We start from the raw sequence: 26829 nt of genomic DNA on the forward strand, positions 1-26829 counted from the left end.
TCAGAGGCTCTCTGAGTTTCTCCCTCCCAGTATGTTCCTCTAGAAAGAGGTGACCCATCAGTGTTACCTAACTCTGGAGATGTGCAAGCAGCAAAACTTATGACTTTTTGTTCGGTTTTATGCTTGGGGGAGTCACTGTCATTTTATTTTTTTGAAGGAGATTTTGTTAACTAGGAAAGAAGGTGGTTCCATCTCCCCTTTCCTCCAAAAGTGGAGAGAAGTGGGAGCGAAGAGGAAACAGACTGTGGCAACTGATGTGCAAAGCATGGAGGCAGAGGAATGGAGTAAGTAAGTGGTGAAAAGCAGGTGAGCAGCTGAGGGGGGTGTGTGTGTGATTTTTTTAAGAAAAAATTGAGACCGGCCTGTCCCTGCCAGCCCAAAGGCACTGGTGGTACGTGCAGCTTGCCTGCCCCAACAGCAGAGCCAGGACACTCTGCTGCTGGGTGCTGGGTGCTGGCTGGACCACTGCTCCTGAGGCCCTGTGTCCACCACCACCCCCCTGGCTGCAGCATAGCCTCAGGCTCCTGCCCCTGCCCTTCACTGCCTGTGTCCATTCAGACCTCGAGGAAAATAGGGCGAGGGGGAGAGTGGAGCTGCTTGAGCTGACCTTGCATTGAAAGAGAAGTCCTTTAGAGCCATGGTCTAATTCCCTTGTCAACACACACAGCCCTCACACCCAAATTTGTGAGTGTTTTAAATCCCAGCTAGCTGGCCCAGCTGAGAATATAAACTAGACCTCAGGTCTTGTTTTAACTCAGGCTGGCAACCTGCCCACCTTGCAAATGAGGATACAGAATAGGTCTGGCAATCCTTCAGAACTGTCCCACAGCTCCCCCAGAAGCATAGGCAGATGCTTGATGATTCCTTTCCAGTTAATATGGGAGAGGCTTCTCTTCCCCCACCCCCCTTACTGTAAAAACAAAGCAAAAAAACCTCTGTTGTGATACATCTCTAGAAATGCTTTCACTGGTAAAGAAACAATAACTTGGGCAGTGGTTACTCGCCCTGTGATTAAGCTAATGAGGGTGCTTGGGTTTGAGCACCTGAGCAAAACTGGCAGTGAGTAAACATGCCTACATTGGAGCAAGCAGACTGTGGAAGTCTATCCAAATTAATAATCTGCTCAAGCTTTTTTGAGCTCCCCCCACCCACCCATGATGGTAGCTTTGTAAGGACTCTGTCAACTTACAAGCTGTATTTATTGGAAAGTGTCACCTGAGACTTGTGTAGATGAAAGATCAGAGAAGAGATCTGTAGACTTTGTATTGTGTTCACAGGACAGTTGAGGTTGGAAGGGATCTTGGAAGGTCTATAGTCCAACCTTGTGGTCAAAGCAGGGTCAGCTTGAGGTCTGGCTAGGTTGCTCAAGGCTTTATCCAGCTTAGTTCTGACCTTGAAAACCTAGGGGAAGAAACCATCAAAGATAAGGACTGTAGAGCCTCTCTGGGCAACATGTTCCACTGCTGGACTGTTCCCATGGGGAAAAAGTATTTTTCTTATATGCAGTCTGAACCTCTCTGGCTTCAATTTGTTCATTGGTTCTTGACCTCACTCCATTTACAGCTGCAAGTATCCCTTCAGAAAGTTCCCAGTACATTTATCTGGATATCTCAATTGCTTTAGATTGTCTCGAGGATTATTCTGTGTTTGTACTGCTGCAGTCTTGTTAGATTTTATAAGTGAGATTTCTTTTAGCAGAGGGTGCAACTCAGACTGCAGTGTGATTTTTTTTTTTTTGAGAGTTGGCACATTCAGTATGCCACACAGTATAAATAAATAAATAAATAAATTTGAACAAATAGAAATTTGGCAATATTTTTGCAATATTGTAGTCTGAAACATAAGGAAAAAATGTGATTCCTGATGCATTTGCATTAACAAATGCCTGTTCTGAAAGTGGGAAATCAGAGTGGTTTTATGAGTAACAAAGGGAAATGGAATTTTTATAATATGCTGTTGCATTTCTCTGAGTTGAGAGACTGACAGATCTTAATTTCACATAGGAAACTTCAGGGCATCGACACAGACACTAAAAAGCCTACAGAACCAGAAGACAGCAACATGTTAATATGCTACTATTTTCACATAGCAGAGCAGCCTGAAATTTGTGTTAAAATAGTCAGCTGTATGAAAATAGATGTCTTAATTCTTTCTGCTCTCCAGGTAGATTTTTCTCTAATCACTATCAAGTGGATAAGTGGTGTTTAGAATAGAATAGTTCAGTTGGAAGGGACCTACAACGATCATCTAGTCCAACTGCCTGACCACTTCAGGGCTGACCAAAAGTTAAAGCATGTTATTAAGGACACTGTCCAAATGCCTCTTAAACACTGACAGGCATGGGGCACCAACCACCTCTCTAGGAAGCCTGTTCCAGTGTTTGACCACCCTCTCGGTAAAGAAATGCTTCCTAATGTCCAGTCTGAACCTCCCCTGATGCAGCTTTGAACCATTCCCACACGTCCTATCACTGGATACCAGGGAGAAGAGATCAGCACCTCCCTCTCCACTTCCCCTCCTCAGGAAGCTGCAGAGAGCAACGAGGTCGCCCCGCAGCCTCCTTTTCTCCAAACTAGACAAGCCCAGAGCCCTTAGCTGCTCCTCATAGGACATGTCTTCCAGCCCTTTCACCAGCTTTGTTGCCCTCCTCTGGATGCATTCAAGGTCCTTAAGATCCTTTTTAAATTGTGGGGCCCAGAACTGCACACAGTACTCAAGGTGAGGCTGCACCAATGCTGAATTATAGTGGGATAACCACCTCTTTTGACCGGCTGGTTATACTGTGTTTGATGCACCCCAGAATGCGGTTTGCCCTCTTGGCTGCCAGGGCACACTGCTGACTCCTATTGAGCCTGCTGCTGACCAGCACCCCCAGATCCCTTTTTCTTCAGGGCTGCTCTCCAGCCACTCCTCTCCCAGTCTATACTTGTGCCCAGCGTTACTCCGTCCCAGGTGCAGAATCCGGCATTTGTTCTTGTTAAATTTCACACCATTGATGCCCAATGCTCCAATCTACCTAGATCCCTCTGCAAGGCCTCTTGTCCCTCAAGAGAGTCAACAGCACCTCCCAGTTTGGTATCATCAGCAAACTCGCTAATGGTGCATTCAACTCCTGCCTCCAGATCGTTGATAAATATATTGAACAGGACTGGCCCTAGAACTGAGCCCTGAGGAACACCGCTGGTGACTGGCTGCCAGCCAGATGTAGCCCCATTCACTACAACCCTTTGAGCCCTGCCCTTCAGCCAGTTCTTCACCCAGCGCACTGTTTTCAAGCTCTGTTCATAGATTTCTGTTTTGTTTCCTTATGTTTTTTTGATACATGTACATGCTGAGCTACAGTCTAGTCTATACATGAGTTGCAGCTTAATTAACATCAATTTAAAAACCGTTTAGGTAAGTAAGCACTAACCTGCATGTGAAGATTCACTGAGTTAATTTAGGCTAACTTGCATCATGCATATATGTAACGTATGGGAGTAATAAGAATCCACTTCTTAATTCATGTTTGCTTTCTTTTTGTGCATTGTCTGAAAGGGCTTAAGTATCACTTGTTTGTGTGTAGTTCCACAATGTCAGTTGAGCTGTCTAGGGCCTACTATGGCCGTGTAAGGTACATTACTTGTTTTATTTTTAAATCAATAAACCCCCACTTTTGAAAAGTAACAATATTATGTTCTCTTCCTCTGCCTAGTCCAGATGCACTGGAGCTTTTGCTGTATTGCACAGGATCTACAATGATCACTTTCTAAAGCCTGTTCCTTAGGTACTTGTTTTTCTGCAGTGGTACAATAGCATTCTTGATGTGTAGAGCTGCATATGAATTGCAAGTATTAAAAATCTAGCATCAAGGCTGCAAAATATTTTTTTAATACAAGACTTGACTAACAAAAAGTGCTATTTACTGAAGTGAGTAGATTCTCTGATAGAGCAGAAAACTAGGAGCAGCTGGAACAGGGAAGACATGGGGAATCTAAATTGTGGAATGGTCTCTGCCTCGATTTATCTATTTATTTTACCTCTGTTGTATTAACTACTTTCCAACTGGCAAACAACAGAATTGGGTAAAATAAATCTGTCATGGGTTTTTTTTGGCCCCTCCCTGCTCATACTTCTATGTGAGGAAGCATTTGTTGGGTATTTCATAAGCTTTCCACACAACTTAGTAAATACACTTTTCATTCAGACAAAAATGTAGCAGGCATACATGCTCAAAATATGCAGTAATGCGATATAGGTGCCTAGTGAAACTCAATATAGTGCTCTGAGATGGTGCTTTCCATTTTTTTCTTTGTAGGCATTGAAACTGTTCCTATAATCACAATGTAATCGCAAAGGAAATTTTGCTGAACTATTAATTGTTTTGTGGTTGAGACACCACCACAAGTATTTAGTTGCTGAAGTCAGCTGCTGTGGAAATGAGCCTCCCTCCCCTGATTTGGCCCATACTGAGTTGAGAGACCATCGTCTCTCAACTGCCATCATCAGAGATATTCATGGGGAAAGGATCCACTCCCACTCATTAGCATGAAATCAAGCACCAGATCTTGGAAAGAATCTGGTAACAGACCAGCAGGCAGCCTAGTGCGGGTGAGCAATCTCCACGTGCTGCTTCGCAGAGCAAGCTGCATGTTGATTCAGTTGAAACGCCTCATCCATCTCTTGGTGATACTCAGCCTAGAGGTGATGAATACATGGATAGCTATGCTTGAATCCACATTCCTGGAGAAGGAGTGCAGTCTCCTGGACAGCCAAAGATGGCAGGAGTTTTTAGCTACTGTTATTATGTAAGCATCCAGCAGTGCTACAAATAGTTCCCAAATGAAAAAACAATCCAAATCCCTCCTCTGCTTTTCAGGGTGTGGCAGCCCTTTGAGTAGTCTGATTTGGAAACTGTAGCCTACCAGTGTCTAAAATTGGCAATTTAAAAAAAAAAAAAAAAAAAGACACCCCACCCCCCAAAAAACAACAAAGAAGCAAACCCCCCTGAAGGAATGAGGCTACACCATGGGTAAAGTTCTCTTCTTCATATGTTGGTTTTGACGCGCCCCATTTGTGTGCAGCATGCGTTGATACTGAAAATGAAAACTTGGCCGTTACCGTGTGGTACAGCTTAACATGCCATAATGTGACAGTAGGATAAGCACAATGGGGGAATAGTAGCTTTTCAATTTTGGAACACTTTTCTTTGGATGTTCAGATGGAAGCATTGACTGAGGTGAATTAAGCACAATTTCCCATGTTATTAGGCTATATATAAGTACAGAAAAACAATTGGAACTTGCTGCAGTGTTCTAAAATATCTTCCTACAGACTTATGAATTAATTCTGTAATAAGAAATTATTTGAATATTGGCTCAGCTGGTAGAGAGAAAAGTATAATATCTAGATGATGTGTGGAAAGCCTCTGAAATGCTGCAGGAGACTTCACCCTCATGATGTTGAACATCTCTAAACTTTTAGATATTCAGGTTTCTGAGCGTAACTTTCTACCCTGCCTCAGGTCCCGAGTTCCATGTGTTGAGAATGGGCAAAGTTGCATGCTGAAGAATAAGATTCACAACATGGAGAATACTTAAGCCAACGAGTACAAAATGCTAAAGGGTATGACTGAAATTTCTGCCACATGATAAAAAATGTAAAGTGGCTGAAAACTGCAGGTTCATTATGTCAGTATCTTTTTGAGGGGAAAACATGGTTTGAAAAGTGTAGACTGAGATTGCTCCCTGTGACAGAACAGAAAATATAAGATTTTGCTCATTCATTTTTGAAATCTTCTCATCTCTTGTCTGTATTGGAAGGGGAGGATTCTGCAGTATGAGTTAGGGCAGTGTTTTTTTTCCTATGCATGGGCAATGGAGGAATCAAGAAAGTATAGGATGTATGCTTTCTTTGCCAATATTTGTTTTCAGTATCAATTTATATTGGTGTGGTGAGTTAACCTTGGCTGGATGCTAGGTGCCCACCAAGCCGCTCTATCACTCCCCCTCCTCAGCTGGACAGGGGAGAGAAAATATAACGAAAGGCTCGTGGGTCGAGATAAGGGCAGGGAGAGATCACTCACCAATTACCATCACAGGCAAAACAGACTCAACTAGGGAAAATTAATTTCATTTATTGCCAATCAAATCACAGTAAGGTAATGAGAAATAAAAACTAAATCTTAAAACACCTTCCCCCCACCCCTCCCTTCTTCCCGGGCTCAACTTCACTCCCGAGTTCTCTACCTCCTCCCCCTGAGCGGCGCAGGGGGACGGGGAATGGGGGTTGGGGTCAGTTCATGACATGGTGTCTCTGCCGCTCCTTCCTCCTCAGGGGGAGGACTCCTCACACTCTGCCCCTGCTCCAGCGTGGGCTCCCTCCCACGGCAGCCAGTGGGAACGAACTTCTCCAGCGTGAGTCCTTCCCCCGGGCTGCAGTTCTTCACAAACTGCTCCAGCGTGGGTCCCCCGCGGGGTCACAGTCCTGCCAGCAAACCTGCTCCAGCCTGGGCTTCTCTCTCCATGGGCCCACAGGCCCTGCCAGGAGCCTGCTCCAGCGCGGGCTTCCCACAGGGTCACAGCCTCCTCGGGCACATCCCTCTGCTCCGGCGTGGGGTCCTCCACGGGCTGCAGGTGGATATCTGCTCCACCGTGGTCCTCCATGGGCTGCAGGGCACAGCCTCCCTCACCATGGGCTTCCCCACGGGCTGCAGGGGAATCTCTGCTCCGGAGCCTGGAGCACCTCCTCCCCCTCCTCCTTCTACACTGACTTTGGTGTCTGCAGAGTTGTTCCTCTCACATATTCTCACTCCTCTCTTCTGACTACTGCTGCTGTTGCGCAGTTTTTATTCCCCCTTCTTAAATCTGTTATCCCAGAGGCGCTACCACCATCGCTGATTGGCTCAGCTTTGGCCAGTGGCGGCTCCATCTTGGAGCTGGCTGGAACTGGCTCTGTCTGACATGGGGGAAGCTTCTGGCATCTTCTCACAGAAGCCACCCCTGCAGCCCCCTCTGCTACCAAAACCTTGCTATGCAAACCCAATGCAAATGGCAAAAACGATGACATCAAATTCTCTAAAAACAAATCCATGCAATCTGTTTTTTGTTTTCATTTTCCTAAGATATCAGTGATGAAGACTGTTTTTAATAAGTAGCTAATGAGCCACTGAAATAGCTCGAGTTGCTGAGATTCTTTCTGGGAAGATTGATTAAATTTTTCTACATACTGCAGTAAGAAAGTAGATCTACAGTGCAGTCAACACAGGAAACATTACAAGCCAATCAGTCTTCTGCTTATGATGCTTCTTATGCTGAAACTAATAAATATTGCAGAAATTTGGAATACAGAATAGGACTGGTATGACTTTTCAAATATAGTTAAGAATTTGTGGAATGGTAAGTGTTAGAGATCTTGCTTGTCTTTTAACCCTACTGTCACTGGCAAAGTATTTATTTTAAAATTTTCTGGAGTTCTTACTCTGCTGACCAAGACATGCAAAGTACGCTGACCAAGCATATGGAGATGGTCTTACTCTGCTTTAGAAGGATTAATAGTTTATAGCTAAGATCAAAAGAATGTCCAATGTGTAACATGTCATGCATCTTAATTTACCTTAAGTAAATACCACATATATAACATTGCATCACTAACATGCCAAGCGAAGGACAAAGGAGTTAAGAGTTCAGATTTTTTCTGAGCCACAAGGTAGTGTTAATTCTTGTTAAAATAAGTCATCCACAATAGGCACTTAAGGGAAATTCAAAGCTATTACAGCAGATGGCCTGCCAAAAAACTTAAGTCATTTATGACAGTCTAATAATGTTAAATTCTTTGAACATCTGTAAAAATGGAGAAACTTGCAGGTCTAATTCCTGATAATGTGGGCAGCACAGAATTGTATGAGAATACTAATAAATGAATTGCACTGAAAATTCATACAGTTCTTTGTTATGTGCAGTTTGATTTAATGGAGTGTTTCATTGTTGATAGAAGATCAGTAGTTCCTCAAGGAAAGAATATTTTTGTTTACCCTTAATAGGATTCTGTGTGGCACTTGCAGGGTAACTTTTTTGTCACTGTTTTTGACTGGTCAGGTACCACCAAACAATTTTTATCCAGAAAATTATGAAAAGGACTTCGCTCTTCTAAAATTCCACATATAAGCTGCTTTTCTTTTCCCAACTAAACATGCATGATCATGTAATAGTGCAATATGCTGCTTCCGTAGACCTTTTCAGTTGATTTTTACTTAAGTTGATCTTTCACACAGCATGACTTTTCTGTTCCTTCTGAATCTACATAGCTTTAAAATTATGGAGAGAAGCCCATTTCTATGCTGGTGCGTTCACTAAGGAAATTCTTAATTTCTTGCTTCAGTATTATTTCAACTGGAGTCTGTGGTATATCAAGCTGTCCCTGAAGGATTTTCTTCTGTATTTCTGACACACAAGAAAAATTTTTCTAGGAAATACCACTGAATAGTATGGTTGATTGGAGTAGAAAATATGTTGCTATTAAGCTGGAATGTAAGGCTTAGCAGAAGAGAAAAGCAGTAGACAGCAGGAAGAAGAATCATGATATATTTGTCATTAAAATACTTCAGTGTGCCTAGAAGTCCAAGTAGTTTTTAATGTTTTTTCAACTTCATATGTACACTTAATGCAAAAAATATTTACCTGGTTTCATGCTATTTAACACTGTGCTTATTGCTCTCAGTGTCCTTTTTCTGATGTGAACATTTCCAAATCAATTTACGGTCTGTTGGAACTTTGTCTTATTTGAAGAAGATTATTTTTCCTAGGATTTTTATTGGGATAGGACTTACTGTTTTTACCATTTAAGGCTGCATAATGTCCCCAGCTGAAAAATCTTCAAACATTTAGACTGCGGTTTAATAGCTCATTTTGATTCTTGTTTCTGAACGAGAGTCAAATATGAGACTTCTAAGCTTCGTTGTGTCCTCTTACAATGAACTACTTTAAAGGACTCCAGTTTCCTTGTGCTAGATGGACATTGCAATCATGTTCTCATATTTTTTGTTGCCTTTAAGAAGAAAACTAGCACTGAAATTCGCATCTAGTAATTTTTTTTTTTTCTTAGACCATGTTTCTATGCTGAGGGACTCTCTTCTTTTGAACTACATAAAGGTTAAATCAGTCCCAAAATCAAATTCCAAATCAGAACAAAAAAAAATAATAAAAAAAAAGCCATATAATTATTACTTCTCTTTAGTGTATGGAACTTAGTCTTTGCTGCTTTACACACATTGTGCTGTGGTTTGGATCACATTGGACTTCAGTGGTATTTCACTAGAAGTAATACATTAATAACAACATAGTTTTTTCCCCTTCCTGCTAGTATTCCTAGGTCTTTTTTTCAGCTCTTTGGCTGAATTTTACTCTTCAGGCTGACATTATCCTCAACTTTGTGAGGTTAGCTACAGTAAAAACAGTAGCTACAGAAAACAGTAGCTGTTAAGATAAATTTTCAGATTTGAGCACTAAAGTTAATAGTGGCAGGAGAATTTCTGCTTCAGTATTGTGCCTAACTGGATGAGGCTTGAGAGGTAGTCAGGTTTACATGGGGTTTTTTTGTATGTTGCTCCATATTTGTTAGTTTGATTTTTTTTTTTCCCCCTTGGCATTTATTGGTTGAGGGTAGTGAACTGACACAATTTGCAGGTGCTTCAGCGCCTCTGTTGGCAGGAGACACAATGACTGGGGCTGATACTTTACATTGGGCACCAGAAATCTTGCCTCGTGCTGGAGAACTGCAAACAGCACATTTTTCTCATTTATACAGGCTTTATAACTGATTTTATGAAAAAGAGTAGGAAACATTCATACGCAGTAACTAAAGGGCACGTGGAAAGAACCCACGCTGGAGCAGTTTGTGAAGAACTGCAGCCCGGGGGAAGGACTCACGCTGGAGAAGTTCGTTCCCACTGGCTGCCGTGGGAGGGAGCCCACGCTGGAGCAGGGGCAGAGTGTGAGGAGTCCTCCCCCTGAGGAGGAAGGAGCGGCAGAGACACCATGTCATGAACTGACCCCAACCCCCATTCCCCGTCCCCCTGCGCCGCTCAGGGGAGGAGGTAGAGAACTCGGGAGTGAAGTTGAGCCCGGGAAGAAGGGAGGGGTGGGGGGAAGGTGTTTTAAGATTTAGTTTTTATTTCTCATTACCTTACTGTGATTTGATTGGCAATAAATGAAATTAATTTCCCCGAGTTGAGTCTGTTTTGCCCATGACGATAACTGGTGAGTGATCTCTCCCTGCCCTTATCTCGACCCACGAGCCTTTCGTTATATTTTCTCTCCCCTGTCCAGCTGAGGAGGGGAGTGATAGAGCGGCTTGGTGGGCACCTGGTGTCCAGCCAAGGTCAACTCACTACAAGTATCTATTCAGAAAGTCTCCTCTACCTCCTGCTCACCTGTGCAAGTCCAAGGAGGGTGTACATAGAGCTGACTCCCCACTGCCAACTCTTACTCTGTTGGACTGTGGGGATTGGGGCAGAGTTTTTGCTTACTACTGCTCTGCAGAGGTAGCATTTTGATTGATAGTAGCACACCAGGACCCTGTTCTTTTTTCCACTCTGCAAACCTACCAAGTGAATGTTCATCTGCGTGCATGATGATTCCACCTAGATATGAGGATCTTTTGCAGTCCACTAGGAAACCAAGTTTTAATGCCTCTTAATTTCATTAATGGTTATGTTAAGACATTTGTTCTGAAATACTTTTTTTCTTCAAATGTCTTTCTTCCCCTGCTTTTATAGCTTGTCACTTCTTCCTGATTAAGCATTGATCTCTATAAGGCATAATTTGTGATTGTATGCTTTTGTAGCAATAAACTTGATAACGTGAGCTTAAGAATTTCTTCCAAGGATGAGGAAGCGTCATGGTTTACACATTTCTTCAAATAAAGAGGACTATATTATTATTACTTAGGAAAGTAAAATATTCCTGGTGCTTTTTCAGTTACTGTGATCTTTGACATGGTTTAGTGCAGTTAGTTTCTTTTTAAATACTACACTTTTAGGAATTTTATTACTCAGTAACATAATCAAACTGTGTTGTACTCCTTAATCCTTGTATAAAATGGTATTATATGTCCTGTGCCTTATCGTATCTTTTCATTGTTATAAATTGCTTTGGAGAAATGCTTGTGAGCTGTAAATGCTTCCTCTTCAGTGAAAAATCTCTTTGGCATGAGAAGTGTGTCCATCTCTTCTCATACTCTTTGTACATTCCTTCAGCTTCAAAAATACTGATCTTATGATATGTAGATAATTGGCAGTTACTGAAGTCTCACTGTAGAAGTTGTTTCCTTATCATACCTTTATATTACAAAATCCTAACTTCCAGTTCTTTATTACAGTTCTTTAATAATCTGTCAGTATTTAGTGAAGTGAATGTAAAAAAACCAAACCAAAAAAAACCCACAAAACTTTAAACAGAAAGGTTGAGTTAAAGCCAGTGTTCGGCTTTTACAACTAGTTATATGTCTTAGTCTCTATAAGACAGCTATCTTCCATTTCTTAAGCCTGTTTTTATTCATTGTTTCACTCTGAATTATGCCAACAGCTCCAAATTGCTTATGCTTCTCTGATAGACTCTCATCATTATGGCAGTTCTCCCTGGTCCTCTGAAATTTTCTTTCTAGTCAGCGAAAGGAGGAGTTTCCCAGCTTGGCAAGATTTATGTTGATCTAGAATAAATGGTAATTTTTTTTTTTTTTCCAGTAAGAAGCAGTGAATCCTTATTGAGGTGTCTGCAGCCTCCTTAGAACAAGTGTTAAATCTCTCTCAGCTATGCATTAAAGCAGGTGAGGCACCGAGCACCCCAGAGCTGTACTCAGTTATCATCTGAATTGCATGTTGAGTTTATTTCTGCTTGGATTTATGATCATATTTCATCAACATAAGGTATATTCTTAAGCAACAACCTGTTGCTTTTTTAACTTAAGAGAATTTTTATGGAAGTACTGTGTAATAATTATCTGAAAAACAGACACCCAGCACTGTCAGTGAAAGCAGTAGCATTGGGAAAGGGAGGGCACAGGAAGTTTTCAGGCTGAGGGCTTTTACTCCCTTTAAAAGCATGTGTTTGCTAGAGCTGCCTGGATGCTGCACCTACCCAAAGGAGAAAAATTTGAATTACCTCAAAAGGTTTTCAGCAGCTCTGAGACTAAAAGCAGATCTTTTCCACAAAAAAAAATTCTGGCATAGTGATACCTTCCTGTGGTTTGAAGTATTTCATGCCCCTTAACTGATAAGAAATAGTTGTAGTTATACCAGCAGAAACTTGTTGGTTTGCGCTGCCGCAGAGAGGGCACACTGACATACCCGTGAGTAGGCATAGCTGTATGCCAGGCTGTGTGGTGAACAAGGCCACAATAATCTGTGTTTTCACAAAAAATAAAGCTGGTTCTTGCCAGCTCCTATTCCCCCCCCCAAAATATTAAAATTCAGCTGTGGTTTTTCAAAGGCAGCTTAACCTTTAAGTGTGTCCAGGATTTATCTACAAAATATTCTTTACCTTTTATCTTTTTTCTCGCCTATCTTAAGTAGATTAATTGGTATTGGTCAATATTTATTAAACAAATTCTTGTTTGAACAGAGTAGTATGATTGTTGTGTGGGTTTTTTTGGTTTTGTTGGCTTACTTTTTTTTTAACAGTTGCAAGCATATGAATACAGTTTAAATCTGTAGTTGTCCTGTTGCTCCATATGGTCCATTCCCTTTCCTGTCAGCTGAGAATTCCCATCTCAAATTTAATTATGTTCCCCTAAACATTCAAGGACTAAAAGCAGAGCACCTGTTGGGTATCTCTTTAAGACAGTTTAAAGGCTGTATAGTCCTTGATCTTCGGCTGGGGCTGCACGGCTAGAAGGCGCGTCCCCTGGGTGGTGGATAGGGGATCCCTCTCTGGAGGGTGCACCGGATAAAATTGAAGAAGGTGCCGCGAACCAACGCAGCCTAAGGGAAGGCCACCCTGACAGAAAAAACACTGGCCCTCCAAGTCATGGGGGTTGGGCAGGAGGCCAACTACCTCCTCCCGGGAAAAAAAAAAAAATAAAAAGTTGCAGAAATGACGAGCATCAACTCGGAGATGGAGAAAATCAGTAATGAAGTGAGGAGGAGGAGATGGAACTGGATGGGTCATGTCTTGAGGAAAAAAACAACAGAAGACTGCGCTGTGGCCCTTGGGACTCCAGAGCACGCAGCCGCAGACCGATCAAAGTGGAAGAACGATGTTCGCGCCTTGTGTGCCTCCTGGCACTGAGAGCATTCAGATCAGATCAGATAGTCCTTGATCCATGCATGCTCAGCAGTGACAAATTTGACAGTTCTGATTTTACAGTGCTAGAAGAACAAAATAGCCAATAGTCTTCATCAGCAAACAGATTGGTGACAACTGAGAAACTTGGTGGTAGGTGTAGATATTTAGCCAGGAAAAAAAAAAAAAACAAAAACTTGCAGCTGGAGAGAAGAGAAATGCAAAATGTCTGTGTCGGAGCATGAGATGTTTTCAGTGGCTGAAGTTTCTCAAACCTAACTCATGAAGAGTTTGGTGGAGGCAAATATTGTTTTCAAAGAGGCTTTCATTGATCAAAATCTGAAGAATTTGTAATGGTACTTGAGATTTATATGCCTTCCTTTAATTGTATATTTCAGATCAATGTTTTTGTGTAGGTCGGTCTTCTGTTTCCTCCCACAGTAGTAATGTGCTGTGCTAGCCAAGTAAAACTCTTATGCTATATAAGGGGGAAAGAGAGGTTCCTGTATATATTTCTACATATTTTCTATTCCCTAGGTCTTTTGGTCAAAATGAATATCTTCTTAGAGGTTCTTATTTTTGTAAATATAGCATGCTGGAAAATAAAATTAAAAGGGCACGTAAGAGCAAAATCATTCATAGAGAGCCTAAAAAATAAGAGATGCCCATGGCCTGTAACTATATAATGCTTCAAATCCAACGCATACCCATTAGATCTCCCATTTGCATCTCTGACAATGCTGGTGTAATTCTTACTCCATTTTCTAGTGTTGGAAGTCAGTCTAGTCTTAAATGTTCCGAGAAGCAGAATTCTTTGGCCAGAAGACTTGCGCTGCCTGCAAAATTCAGCTATCCTTGTTCTTCTGTCCACCTCCTCCTTTTATCTAAATCCTTCCATTACTACTTGTTAGACTGGATGTACACTAGTAATGCTTTTCACTTATATTTAAATGTTAACTGCATAGACTGTTTCCATTTTAGTAACTTTTTTGCATCAGTCTCTACTGGTATCTTCTTTCCCTTGCCTCCTGATAATTTTAGAGCAACCAACCATTCATTGTTTTGTTAACTTCTTGGTTGAGTAATAACTAAATTTACTATGGTGTGCTGCTTGTACTGTATGAGCAGAGAGAGAATTATTAGCTGGGACCCCTGAGCAGATAGGTTTAAAAGTGACAGTTAAAACCGTACTTTCCTTTTTAATGTACTGTCACACTATCATAATTTTGTTTAATTTTGCTCTATGGTATTTTGCAAAATAATTCTAAAACTATCTTAGGTTTCTCATTTGTCAATGGCACATTTGGGTCCTTCTCCCCTGTTTTGGTTTTTGGTTTGGTTTTTTTTTTTTTTTGTACAGATTTTCTTACTATGACTGGTATCCACAGTCTCTTTGTACTTGCTATTCTGCCTCAGCTATGGACACATTCAGTAAGATCGGACTTTATAGCAAATAATATGGTCTGTTGTCCTTAGAGATTTCTCCTCTTTCCTCTTGGATTTGATGGTACATGTTAGTTTTGAAATCTTTCATAAGAAAGAACAAGACATATCCTAGGGATTAATCTCAGAGGAAACGTTGCCTCAAGTAAATATTAGATATTTCTTCTTTTTCCCTCAAAACACACTTGGAGTTTCTCTAGGGTTTTTGTGGGGTTTTCTGGGTTGTGGTGGGTTTTTGGTTTTGGTTTGGTTTGGTTTGGTTTGGGTATTTTTGGTACTGAGACACACGTGCACAGCTCAGGAGATGTTTTCTTTTAGTTATGATTACAATGCCCAACAATTCTTAAAGCATAGGCTGAAGCTGGGTGGAAAAAATTCTCTGGAGTTTGTCTGTTCCTGAAATGTTACTGAAACAGTAGGTGGAAGAATTTGCATCTTGTTACTTTTCTTGGGGATGTATTAACTGGTATCACCTGAAATCCCCCTTGAGATCTTCTGGCTATCAGTGCATGAGGGCACTTACTTATTTGTTGTACTTGGCTATTCCTTGTGCTTGTTCCAACTAAATTTCAAATGAATTTGTTTGTGTTTATTTTAACTTAACTGAAATTTTTTGAGACCCTTTTTGCTACATAAATCCTAGTGTTACTTGCAGAAATCTCACTGCACATTTGGTGATGGGGCTTTTGCCATGAAGATTATGAGACTCTCTTACTCTCCTAGTGTATTTTGAATTTGCCTAGCAATTTCAGAGTAGGACAGCAGCAGTAGCTTTTTGTTTTCTTTTTTAATGTATGGAATACAATGTACGTCTTCATTTACCTTCCTCTTCTAGTGTACATCTGGATTTCTCTTTGCACCTGAAGTATTTCTCTAATTTTGTTTCTTTGAGGTTCTTTGACCCATTTGGGCATGGGATTTGGATATATCACTGTACTGTTTCCAGAAATTTATATTATTACAGAAGTAATACTACGTGTGCCATGTATATCAAATGTGGGTGTCCAGGGTCTTGTGTACCAAATAGTTTTCAGGGAGAAGAAAGAAACAAAGTGTGCTGTTGCATTTAGGTGACATATAGTCAGCTTTAATTAGAAAAATCGAAGAACACCAAGTGGTCTATATGCTGCTTTCTGGCTTTTGTGATCCCATGTGAGATTATAGAACACAAGTAATTATTCCTGCTATGCTGAACAAAAGAAGTACGTTCTGTAACCCACCTTGTAACACACATGAATCATGGAAAAGCTTTTTATAATTTGGCTCAGAACCTGTAAAGGGATGGCTTTTAGCAAGCCTGAAAGCTTTAAGCTTTTGGGAAGGGGGGATTAAAAAAATAAATCTATATATATCTTTCATCCTTACTAGAAATTAGAAATGACAGGTGGTGCCACATTTTTAACTTTTGCACATTTCATTGGTGTTGCTACTGCCTTTTTTGTTAATATTTTCAATGATTCTTAGGGCTTTTTTAGTACAGTTGTGTTTCCTTCAGTTGTGAAACAAACTGTTTGCAAAGGCTTTTATTCATCTTTTTTGTTGTTAAATTAAAATGGACTGATGGGTTGAAACAGATGAGTTACTCTCATGCAGCAAAATAAATGGAAAGCAAACTGTCAGAGAGGAGAGGAAACAACTTGAGCAATAATTCTACACTTGACGAAACCTAGGAATGTCCAACAACCTCCTTGGAGCTTGATTTGACACTGCAGTGAAGTGAATGATTGTCTTCTCCTGTTCAGAGTAGCACCTGCGCATATGTTTAACTGTTTTGCTGACTCAGCATTGGTTTATCATAGCTATGTGCTTTTTTATTTTATGTAGGTTTTTAAATCATACTATTGTACTGAATTTCTGAGTACATCCAGAACTTGATGTTTGTTTTTCTTCATGCTTTCTTTAAGCACAGTGTGAATGGAGTAGAGAGTCATAATTTGGTTTTGCTCATTTTTTTCATTTATAGGGGAATGTCTGAGAGATTAAGGTCAGAGAGGTACATTTTGCATTTTGGGCATGAGTTTTTGTCATTTGTGGGGAGGGACTTCTGTTGCCTTACAGCTTCTTCCAGGGAAGTTACATTTTTGTAATGCACACACTTGACTACATTTATAGAATTTTTATGGTACCTAAAGCCCTGAACTTCTGGATGAAGCCTTCACCCCAGAGCAGTCTCTCTGACCAGAAGATAAAACAAATGATCTCCTGCCTTCTGTCCAATTGCTATACAAAGATACTGTCCTTAATCCTTGTGTAATGTGGCAGCCAGCAGCTTGACCATCAAAAATAACTGAGCTGAAACCTTTATTTTATCCTTGAGATAGTGAAGACTTTATTTTCTTGAGAAATCCAAAAGTTCTTCTGGATTTTGGACAGGATTCAACTAACTGTGATGATTGTATTATCTTCACTCAAAGGAAGAATGCATCATGACCATGAAGTTTTTTGAAGTGATGTGCTCTGAACAGCAGTGTCATATCTGGCTTGTCAGAAGTCAGTCAGATCTTTCTTATCATAGAATCACAGAATCATAGAATGTCCTGAGTTGGAAGGGACCCACAAGGATCATCGAGGCCAACTCCTGTCCCTGCATAGGACAGCCCCAAAATTCACCCCATATGTCTGAAGGTGTTGTCCAAATGCTTCTTGAATATTGTCAGGCTTGGCGCCATGACTACCTCCCGGGGGAGCCTGTTCCAGTGCTCCACCACCCTCTGGGTGAAGAACCTTTTCCTAATGTCCAGCCTAAACCTCCCCTGGCATATCTTCCTGCCGTTCCCTCGGGTCCTATCATTGGTCGCCAGGGAGAAGAGATCAGCGCCTGCCCCTCCTCTTCCCCTTGTGAGGAAGCTGTAGACCGCAATGAGGTCTCCCCTCAGTCTCCTCTTCTCCAGGCTGGACAGACCAAGTGACTTCAGCCGCTCCTCATACGGCTTCCCCTCTAAACCCTTCACCATCTTTGTGGCTCTCCTCTGGACACTCTCTAGTAGCTTCGTATCCTATTTGTACTGCGGGGCCCAAAACTACACACAGTACTCAAGGTGAGGCCGCACCAGTGCAGAGTAGAGCGGGACAATCACCTCCCTCGACCGGCTGGCAATACAGCGCTTGATGCACCCCGGGACATGGTTGGCCCTCTTGGCTGCCAGGGCACACTGTTGGCTCACGTTCAACTTGCCGTCGACCAGAACCCCCAGATCCCTCTCCACGGGGCTGCTCTTCAGCCTCTCGTTCCCCAGCCTGTATGTACATCCAGGGCTGCCATGTCCCAGGTGCAAAATCCAGCACTTGCCCTTGTTAAACTTCATATGGTTGGTGATTGCCCAGCTCTCTAATTTGTCCAGATCTCTCTGCAGGGCCTCTCTGCCCTTGAGAGTGTCAACGGCTCCTCCCAATTTTGTGTCATCAGGAAACTTTGATAACAAACCTTCAAGTCCTGCATCCGAGTCATTTATGAAGACATTAAAGAGCATTGGCCCCAGGATGGATCCCTGCGGAACCCCGCTAGTGACTGGTCACCAGCCCGATGTAACCCCATTTACTATAGCCCTTTGAGCCCGACCCGTCAGCCAATTGCCCACCCATTGCATTATATGTTTATCCAGCTGTATGCTGGACATTTTGTCCAGGAGGATACTGTGAGAGACAGTATCAAAGGCTTTACTAAAGTCCAAAAAGATTACAATGACTGGCTTCCCTTGGTCAACTAGGTGGGTAACCTTGTCATAGAAGGAAATCAAGTTGGTCAAGCAAACTTCTTGACATCATTTTCTCCAAGCCTTCTCTGCTCGTAGCGGAGTTGTCAAATATGTTGAAGAATGAATACAGCTGTGTCATTTGTCTAATTTTGGTACTGAAGCCTGTGTCTTATGTCTTGTTCAGCTGGTGACTACATATGGATGTGGGCTGTCAACAAAGGTATCTGGTCATGATTTTAATATCTTCATCTGTGCTGAACATCACTTCAGGATGGCAGTGGCTACTTGAGTATTCATGTTTGTTGGTAGCCACAAAACAAAGAGCAATCTGTTAGGTTTTGTCCTCATTACTGTTGTCATATAGATGATGATGAACCTTGTCAACCTGATGTTTTGAAAACATGAAAGCAGTGTCACTGACTTGTGTCTTAAAATTGGTAGTTTTTTCCTGTCCTGATTTTGGCTGGGATAGAGTTAATTTTCTTCCTAGTAGCTGGTATAGTGCTGTGTTTTGGATTTAGGATGAGAATAATGTTGATGTTTTAGTTGTTGCTAAGTAGTGCTTATACTGGTCAAGGACATTTCAGCTTCTCATGCCCTGCCAGTGAGAAGCTGGGAGGGAGCACAGCCAGGACAGCTGACCCAGACTGGCCAAAGGGCTATTCCATACCACATGATGTCATGCCCAGTATATAAACTGGGGGGAGTTGGCCAGGGGGCAGCAACTGCTGCTCGGGGATGTGCTGGGCATCGTTCAGTGGGTGGTGAGCAATTGCATTGTGCATCACTTGCTTTGTATATTTTTTCATTATTATTATTATTGTTGTTGTTATTATTATTATTATTATTAATTTTCCCTTCCTTTTCTGTCCTATTAAACTGCCTTTATCTATACCCACGAATTTTACTTTTTTTTTTTTTTTCAGATTCTCTCCCCCATGCCACTGGGCAGGGAGGGGGGAGTGAGCAAATGGCTGTGTGGTGTTTCACTGCCTGCCGGGTTAAAACACAACAGTCTTCTTTGGTGCCCAGTGTGGGGCATGAAGGGTTGAGATAACAACAGATCTGACCAGAGCATGTTAAAACAAATTTGTTATAAGCATTCATTTCATTATATTAGTTTAGTAGTCACTGGTCACAATGTTGATTTCCTTGCTCTCAAAGTTGTTGTATTTGTTCTCAGAGTTGTGTTGTGTAACACCTTACTTGCCGTATATACTGTTTATCAGTATTTATGTGCTGTTTATCACCTCTGGGAGTTGGATTAAGGCTATCACTTTGCTGTACTGTGTAACACTGGCTTATGGTATGATAAAATTATTGGTCGTGAGACCAATCTGGGATTTGTACTCAGCATTGCTGTCACCTCTGTACTTCGGGAGCCATCTCTTGGAAACTATTAATAATTACACTCTTTACCTTTTCTCCTCAGAGAACCACTCTATGGGGGAGACGGGGGGAATACTTTCCCCCGCTACTTCACCTTCCCTTTTTCCTTCAGGCTAGTTACAACAGCTCTTGAGAATTTTGAATATCCTTGGGATGTTCAAAACAGCGTGTTCCTATTGCTATGTCTCCTGAATATGCATCAGGTCTTGTTTACAGTTAAAGAACTATTTAGAGAATACCATCCAGAGATCTACCCCCACGACAGGCACTGCGCCTAACCCAACCCACGCGACAGGCACCGCTGAACCAGAGAACCAACCTGTGCCGGTATCAGTCGCCCCTATACACAAGAAGAAATACACAAGAAAATCAGCTCGTTTAGTAAGGGATAAAGATGAACCAGGGCCATCACAAGAACAAGGGGAAGAGGCAGAACCCATAAATGAGATGCTATCCACCCAGTCCCTATCCTTGATTGAGCTGTGAGATGATACACAAAAAGATTTCAGCCATTGTCCAGGCGAGCACATTGGATTTAGGATGGGAATAATGTTGCTAACACACTGATGTGTTAGTTGTTGCTGAGCAGTGCTCACACTGGTCAAGGACTTCTCAGCTTCCCAGGCTCTGCCCAGTGCACAAGAAGCTGGGAGGGGGCACAGCCAGGGGGGCTGACCCAGACTGGCCCAAGGGCTATTCCATACCATATGGTGTCATGCTCAGTATATAAACTGGGGGAAGAAGAAGGAAGGGGGAGACATTGGGCGTGATGGCGTTTGTCTTCCCAAGTAACCGTTACGCGTGATGGAGCCCTGCTTTCCTGGGGATGGCTGCACACCTGCCTGCCGATGGGAAGTAGTGAATGAATTCCTTGCTTTGCTTTGCTTGCGTGCGTGGCTTTTGCTTTCCCTATTAAACTGTCTTTATCTCAACCCACGAGTTTTCTCACTTTTACTCTTCCAATTGTCTCCCCCATCCCATTGGGGGGGAGTGAGTGAGCGGCTGTGTGGTGCTTAATTGCTGGCTGGGGTTAAACCACCACACCTCTCCATGAAGTAAAATGAAAAAGATGGGGCTAGACAGACAATACAGTATTCTAAGAAAATTCCCCCTGAAAATTCAGTTTACATTTAATAACTTGCATATAAAAATTGTATAAACCACACTTTTTCCATCACAAAGCTTAAGTATGTTACCTGAAGCAGTTTATCATCAGGTTGAAATAAAGTTATCATATTTAAGATAGCAGTTTGCAAATAGAAGATGCATGCTTCTACCTTGCACTGTTTTATTTCGTTATTTAGGGATTATTTAGCACACATTAATGCCACGGAACATTCTTCAGTTCGCATGTGTAGCAAACAATTCCAGTCCGTAGTAAGTGACAGATGGGAAACTCATCTGAAAAGGCCGAGACTAAGTCATGATCTGGAAAAACCCACACAGTAACACCCAGAAGTATGATAATGGACATCTGAGAACAAAATTTGGCACATATTCCTTACAAAATTTGTGCCTTGATGACTGATGATAAAGGACTCTTAGACACAACAGCCCAGTCTGAGACAAGATTCCTCCTTTGAGCGTGAAACCAAAATGAAAGAAAGAAAAGCTTATAAGAAATTCTCAGCAATTTATACTGAACCAGGTGATGCAAAGTTGGCACTGGAATACTGCCTTGGTTAACATCCTGATTTGGACCAGATGCTTCTAGGTCTAATACCTAAAGTGCATCAACTTCATATGAACAAGGAAAAAAGCCTTTAACATGCAGGCAAGAAGTACTGGGAAAGCACCAGAAATACAAGAGCACTCATGGAAGCCTCATGAAGATTGATCCACTTTCGTACAAGAGTAAGAGTACAAACAGTTCTAAGAAACTCCTATGGATATTGAGAATAATTTTATGGGGAAAGGCTTCTGTTATTAGAAGTTACAGCAGTTAAATAAAGATTATCAGAAAAACACAGGGCCAGAATGGATACAGAAGAGATTACAGAGTCCTGTAGCTCAGCCAACGAGGTGTGAAAGAACAGCAAGATCTGAAACATCCCAAATCTGTAAGATGAGCAAAACCAATGCTTCCCTTTTGCTAGCACTACCGCTCACGTAAGCAATTCAGGAATCATATGAGCAGAAAAATAACTCTACTAACAAAAGTGATCAGTTTTCTGGGCTTAAATCTTTAGATCCATTTAGCTCTAGCATCAAAACTTCACTGAGTTACACTATTCCACTATTGGCATTTTACTTTTCCTCTGTTTCTGGGACAGCCAGCAACTAAAAGAAAGGTAGAAGAAACATGATAAATCAACAGGTGTGTCCTGGTTTCAGCTGGGACAGAGTTAATTTTCTTCCTAGTAGCTGGCATAGTGCTGTGGTTTGGATTTAGGATGGGAATAATGTTGCTAACACACTGATGTGTTAGTTGTTGCTGAGCAGTGCTCACACTGGTCAAGGACTTCTCAGCTTCCCAGGCTCTGCCCGGTGCACAAGGAGCTGGGAGGGGGCACAGCCAGGGGGGCTGACCCAGACTGGCCCAAGGGCTATTCCATACCGTATGGTGTCATGCTCAGCATATAAACTGGGGGGAGTTGGCTGGGGGGCAGTGATAGCTGCTTGGGGACAGGCTGGGCATTGTTCAGCGGGTGGTGAGCAATTGCATCGTGCATCACTTGCTTTGTATATCATTATTGCTACTACTACTACTACTACTATTTTACTTTATTTCAATTATTAAACTGTTCTTGTCTCAACCCACGAGTTTTCTCACTTTTACTCTTCCGATTCTCTCCCCCATCCCACCGGGGAGGGGGGAGGGTGAGCAAGCAGCTGTGTGGTGCTTGGTTGCTGGCTGGGGTTAAACCACGACAGTCCTTTTTGGCACCCAACGTGGGGCACAAAGGGTTTGAGATAAAAACAGATAAACCAGAGCGTATTAAGGAATTTATATCTGTTAACAGTTGCCGGTCATAATATTGATTCATCTGTTCTCGGTATTAGTCTACTTGATCTGCACCATGCTCCTGTTTTTGCTATACATGTTAAAGATTGGTGTTGGGTGTTGCAGTTTGCTGTGCTCTGCAGCGATTAGTGATGTTTTGCCTGGGAGGCTTGTTATTAAAACACTGGCCTTGAGCATTACCTGGTATTTGGGTTCTGTACTGAAGCCATTACTGTACTTCGGGTACCACCTCGTGGAGACAATTAGCAATTATACCTCTTCCTCTGAGAGGTTTTTTATGGAGGAAATACAGAATGGCACCTTCGCTACCTTCTTCTATGATGTTTCCTCCTTCATTACAGTAACTTTTCAGTATCTTGAGCATCCTTGGGTAGTTAAGATACTTCTATTGGTAGTTCTTGGGAATATTGTTTCGGTTTTGTCTAAGGTTAATAAGCAATTTAAGAATATCATCCAGAGATCTGCCCCAGGGCTGGATAGTTATGAGTGGCACGGTATGTGGGAGAGCATGGGCAAATGCCTAGGACAGCAGGCACCTCCAATGTTTTGGAACTTCACCCCCGAACAAGTGCAGAATCCTGAAAAACTAGTAAAGTATTTGGAAAAAGTATGCCGTCACCCTGGCAACTCCAGAGAGACACAAATCACTGCAACGTGCTGGGGCCTGGCCCATGCCTACCGAGCCCTATTCAACAGTATTCAGAACCCTCAAGGGGAGGAGAAGGTCTCTGGACCTGACGAGAAAGCGACAGGCACTGCGGCTACTCCAACCCCCACAACAGGCACTGCGGCTGAACCAGAGAACCAACCCGTGCCAGTATCAGTCGCCTCTATACACAAGAAGAAATGTTGGAAGCGAAAGTCAAAAGTCAGCTCATTTAGTAAGGGAAGAAACTCTTCCCCTACTAAGGGAAGAAGTGGACGAGGCAGACGACTCTGAAGCAGGGCCATCACAAGAACAGGAGGAAGAAGTGGCAGAATTCATAAACGAGGCAGTAACCACCCGATCCCTGTCCCTGAGTGAGCTGCGAGACACGCGAGAAGATTTCAGCCGTCATCCAGGCGATCACATTGTCACCTGGCTGCTCCGATGCTGGGATAACGGGGCCAATAGCCTGGAATTGGGGGGTAGGGAAGCCAAGCAGCTGGGATCCCTTTCTAGGGAAGGGGGCATTGACAAAGCGATTGGAAAAGGGGCACAAGCCCTCAGCCTCTGGAGGCGACTCCTGTCAGGCCTGAAGGAAAGGTATCCCTTCAAGGAAGATGTTATATGTCACCCAGGCAAGTGGACCACCATGGAGAGAGGTATCCAGTACCTGAGGGAATTAGCCGTGCTGGAGGTGACTTATGGTGACTTGGACAACAAGCAGCTATCCAAAGATCCAGGTGAAGTCCGGTGCACACAGCCTATGTGGCGGAAGTTGGTACGGAGCGCACCAGCGTCGCATGCCAACTCATTGGCAGTAATGACCCGGAAAGACGGAGAGGGACAAACGGTAGATGAATTGGCTGGCCAACTCTAGCAATACGAAGAAAGTCTCTCTTCCTCCCTCGTCTCGGCTGTGGAGGAACTGTCCCAGGAGGTCCAGCAACTCAAAGAGGGTATGTCCTGCTCCCCACCTGTACAGACCAGTATCTCAGCTATTAGGAGTAAGCGTCCCTCTCCTCAAGAGAGAGGATATAGTGGATACATACCACGGGGCACCCTGTGGTTTTACCTGCGTGACCACGGAGAGGACATGAGGAAGTGGGATGGAAAGTCTACCTCGACCCTAGAGGCACGGGTACGTGAGTTGCAAGGAAGTAGCCGGGAGGCATACGGAAAGGAACACGAAGACCCACCTCATTAACACGTGGCTCAGAGGCTGGTGCCAGCGGTGGAATTTGGGGTTTTTCAATCATGGGGCAGTTTACATGGCACCGGGCCTGCTGGAGACAGATGGGGTTCACCTGTCGCAAAGGGGGAAAAGGATTCTGGCTCAGGAGCTAGCAGGCCTCATTGAGAGAGCTTTAAACTAGATGCGAAGGGGGAAGGGGATAAAACCAGGCTTGCTAGGGATGAGCCTAGGGGAGGCATGCCTGTGTTGGAGAAGAGATCAACAGCCCAACTGAAGTGCATTTACACCAATGCACGCAGCATGGGCAATAAGCAGGAGGAGCTGGAAGCCATTGCGCGGCAGGAAAACTATGATGTGGTCGCCATCACGGAAACATGGTGGGATGACTCGCACAACTGGAGTGCTGCAATGGACGGCTACAAGCTCTTTAGAAGGGACAGGCAAGGAAGGAGAGGTGGTGGGGTAGCCTTGTACGTTAGAGAGTGTTTTGACTGTCTAGAGCTCAACGACGGATATGATAAGGTTGAGTGCTTATGGGTAAAGATCAGGGGGAAGGCTAACAAGGCAGATATCCTGGTGGGAGTCTGTTACAGACCACCCAACCAGGATGAGGAAACAGACGAAGTTTTCTACAAGCGGTTGGCTGAAGTCTCACAGTCCCCAGCCCTTGTTCTCTTGGGAGACTTCAACTTACCAGATATCAGCTGGAAATACAACACAGCAGAGAGGAAGCAGTCTCGGAGGTTCCTGGAGCGTGGGGGAGATGATAGATAACTTCCTGACGCAGCTGGTAAGTGAGCCAACCAGGGGAGGTGCCCCGCTGGACCTGCTGTTTACGAACAGAGAGGGCCTGGTGGGCGATGTGGTGGTCGGAGGCTGTCTTGGGCTCAGTGACCATGACATGACAGAGTTTTCGATTCTTGGAGAAGTAAGGAAGGGGGTCAGCAAGACCGCTACCCTGAACTTTAGGAGGGCAGACTTTGGATTGTTTAGGAGTCTGGTTAACAGAGTCCCTCGGGAGGCAGTCCTGAAGGGCAAAGGAGTCCAGGAAGGCTGGATGTTATTCAAGAAGGAAATCTCAAAGGCGCAGGAGCAGGCCGTCCCCATGTGCCGTAAGTCGAGCAGGCGGGGGAGAAGACCAGCCTGGCTGAACAGAGAGCTTTGGCTGGGACTCAGGGGAAAAAAAGGAGAGCCTACCGCCTTTTGAAGAAGGGGCAGGTGACTCAGGGGGACTACAAGGATGTTGTGAGGTTACGCAGGGAGAAGATTAGAAGGGCGAAGGCCCAGCTAGAACTTAAACTGGCCACCGCCGTTAAAGATAACAAAAAATGTTTTTATAAATATATCAGCGACAAAAGGAGGGCCAGGGAGAATCTCCCTCCTTTGTTGGATGCAGAGGGAAACTTTGCCACGAAGGATGAGGAGAAGGCTGAGGTACTTAATGCCTTCTTTGCCTCAGTCTTTAATAGTCAGACTGGTCATCCTCGAGGTTTTCAGGCCCCTGAGCCGGGAGGTGGAGATAGGATGCAGAATGAAGTCCCAGTTGTCAAAGAGGTAAAAGTCACCGACCTGCTCCTCCACCTGGATGCTCACAAGTCCATGGGGCCAGACGGGATCCACCCGAGGATACTGAGGGAGCTGGCGGAGGAGCTGGCCAAGCCACTCTCCATCATTTATCAGCAGTCCTGGTCAACCGGGGAGGTCCCAGATGACTGGAAGTTAGCTAATGGGACGCCCCTCTACAAGAAGGGTCGGAAGGAGGAGCCAGGGAACTACAGGCCTGTCAGCCTGACCTCGGTGCCGGGAAAAGTCATGGAACAGATCATCTTGAGCGCCATTACGCGGCACGTGCGGGACAACCGGGGGATCAGGCTCAGCCAGCATGGGTTTATGAAAGGGAGGTCCTGCTTCACTAACCTGATCTCCTTCTGTGACAAGGTGACCCGCTTGGTGGATGAGGGGAAGGCTGTGGATGTTGTCTACCTGGACTTTAGTAAGGCCTTTGACACTGTCTCCCACAGCATTCTCCTGGAGAAACTGGCTGCTCACGGCTTGGATAAGTGCACTCTGCGCTGGGTTAAAAACTGGCTGGACGGCCGAGCCCAGAGAGGGGTGGTGAATGGAGTCAAATCCAGTTGGCGGCCGGTCACGAGTGGTGTTCCCCAGGGCTCAGTACTGGGGCCGGTCCTGTTCAATATCTTCACTGATGATCTGGATGAGGGGACTGAGTGCACCCTCAGTAA

The 26829-nt window shown here is 43.5% G+C and overlaps 1 protein-coding gene across 1 annotated transcript in view; it reads left to right on the forward strand.

The window, feature by feature from the left end:
• Positions 1-4527: 4527 nt before the first annotated feature.
• LOC309602011 (ADP-ribosylation factor-like protein 15) overlaps positions 4528-26829 on the forward strand; it is a gene marked incomplete at both ends in the record, with an annotated part of 207235 nt that continues 184933 nt past the window's right edge. The window contains one exon of the mRNA XM_082335286.1: positions 4528-4590. Coding sequence (XP_082191412.1) covers positions 4528-4590 — 63 coding nt within the window. The remainder of the gene's footprint in view (positions 4591-26829) is intronic.

This window comes from Platalea leucorodia, assembly GCF_965183815.1.
Source record: "Platalea leucorodia genome assembly, chromosome: W".
Lineage (NCBI taxonomy): Eukaryota > Metazoa > Chordata > Aves > Pelecaniformes > Threskiornithidae > Platalea > Platalea leucorodia.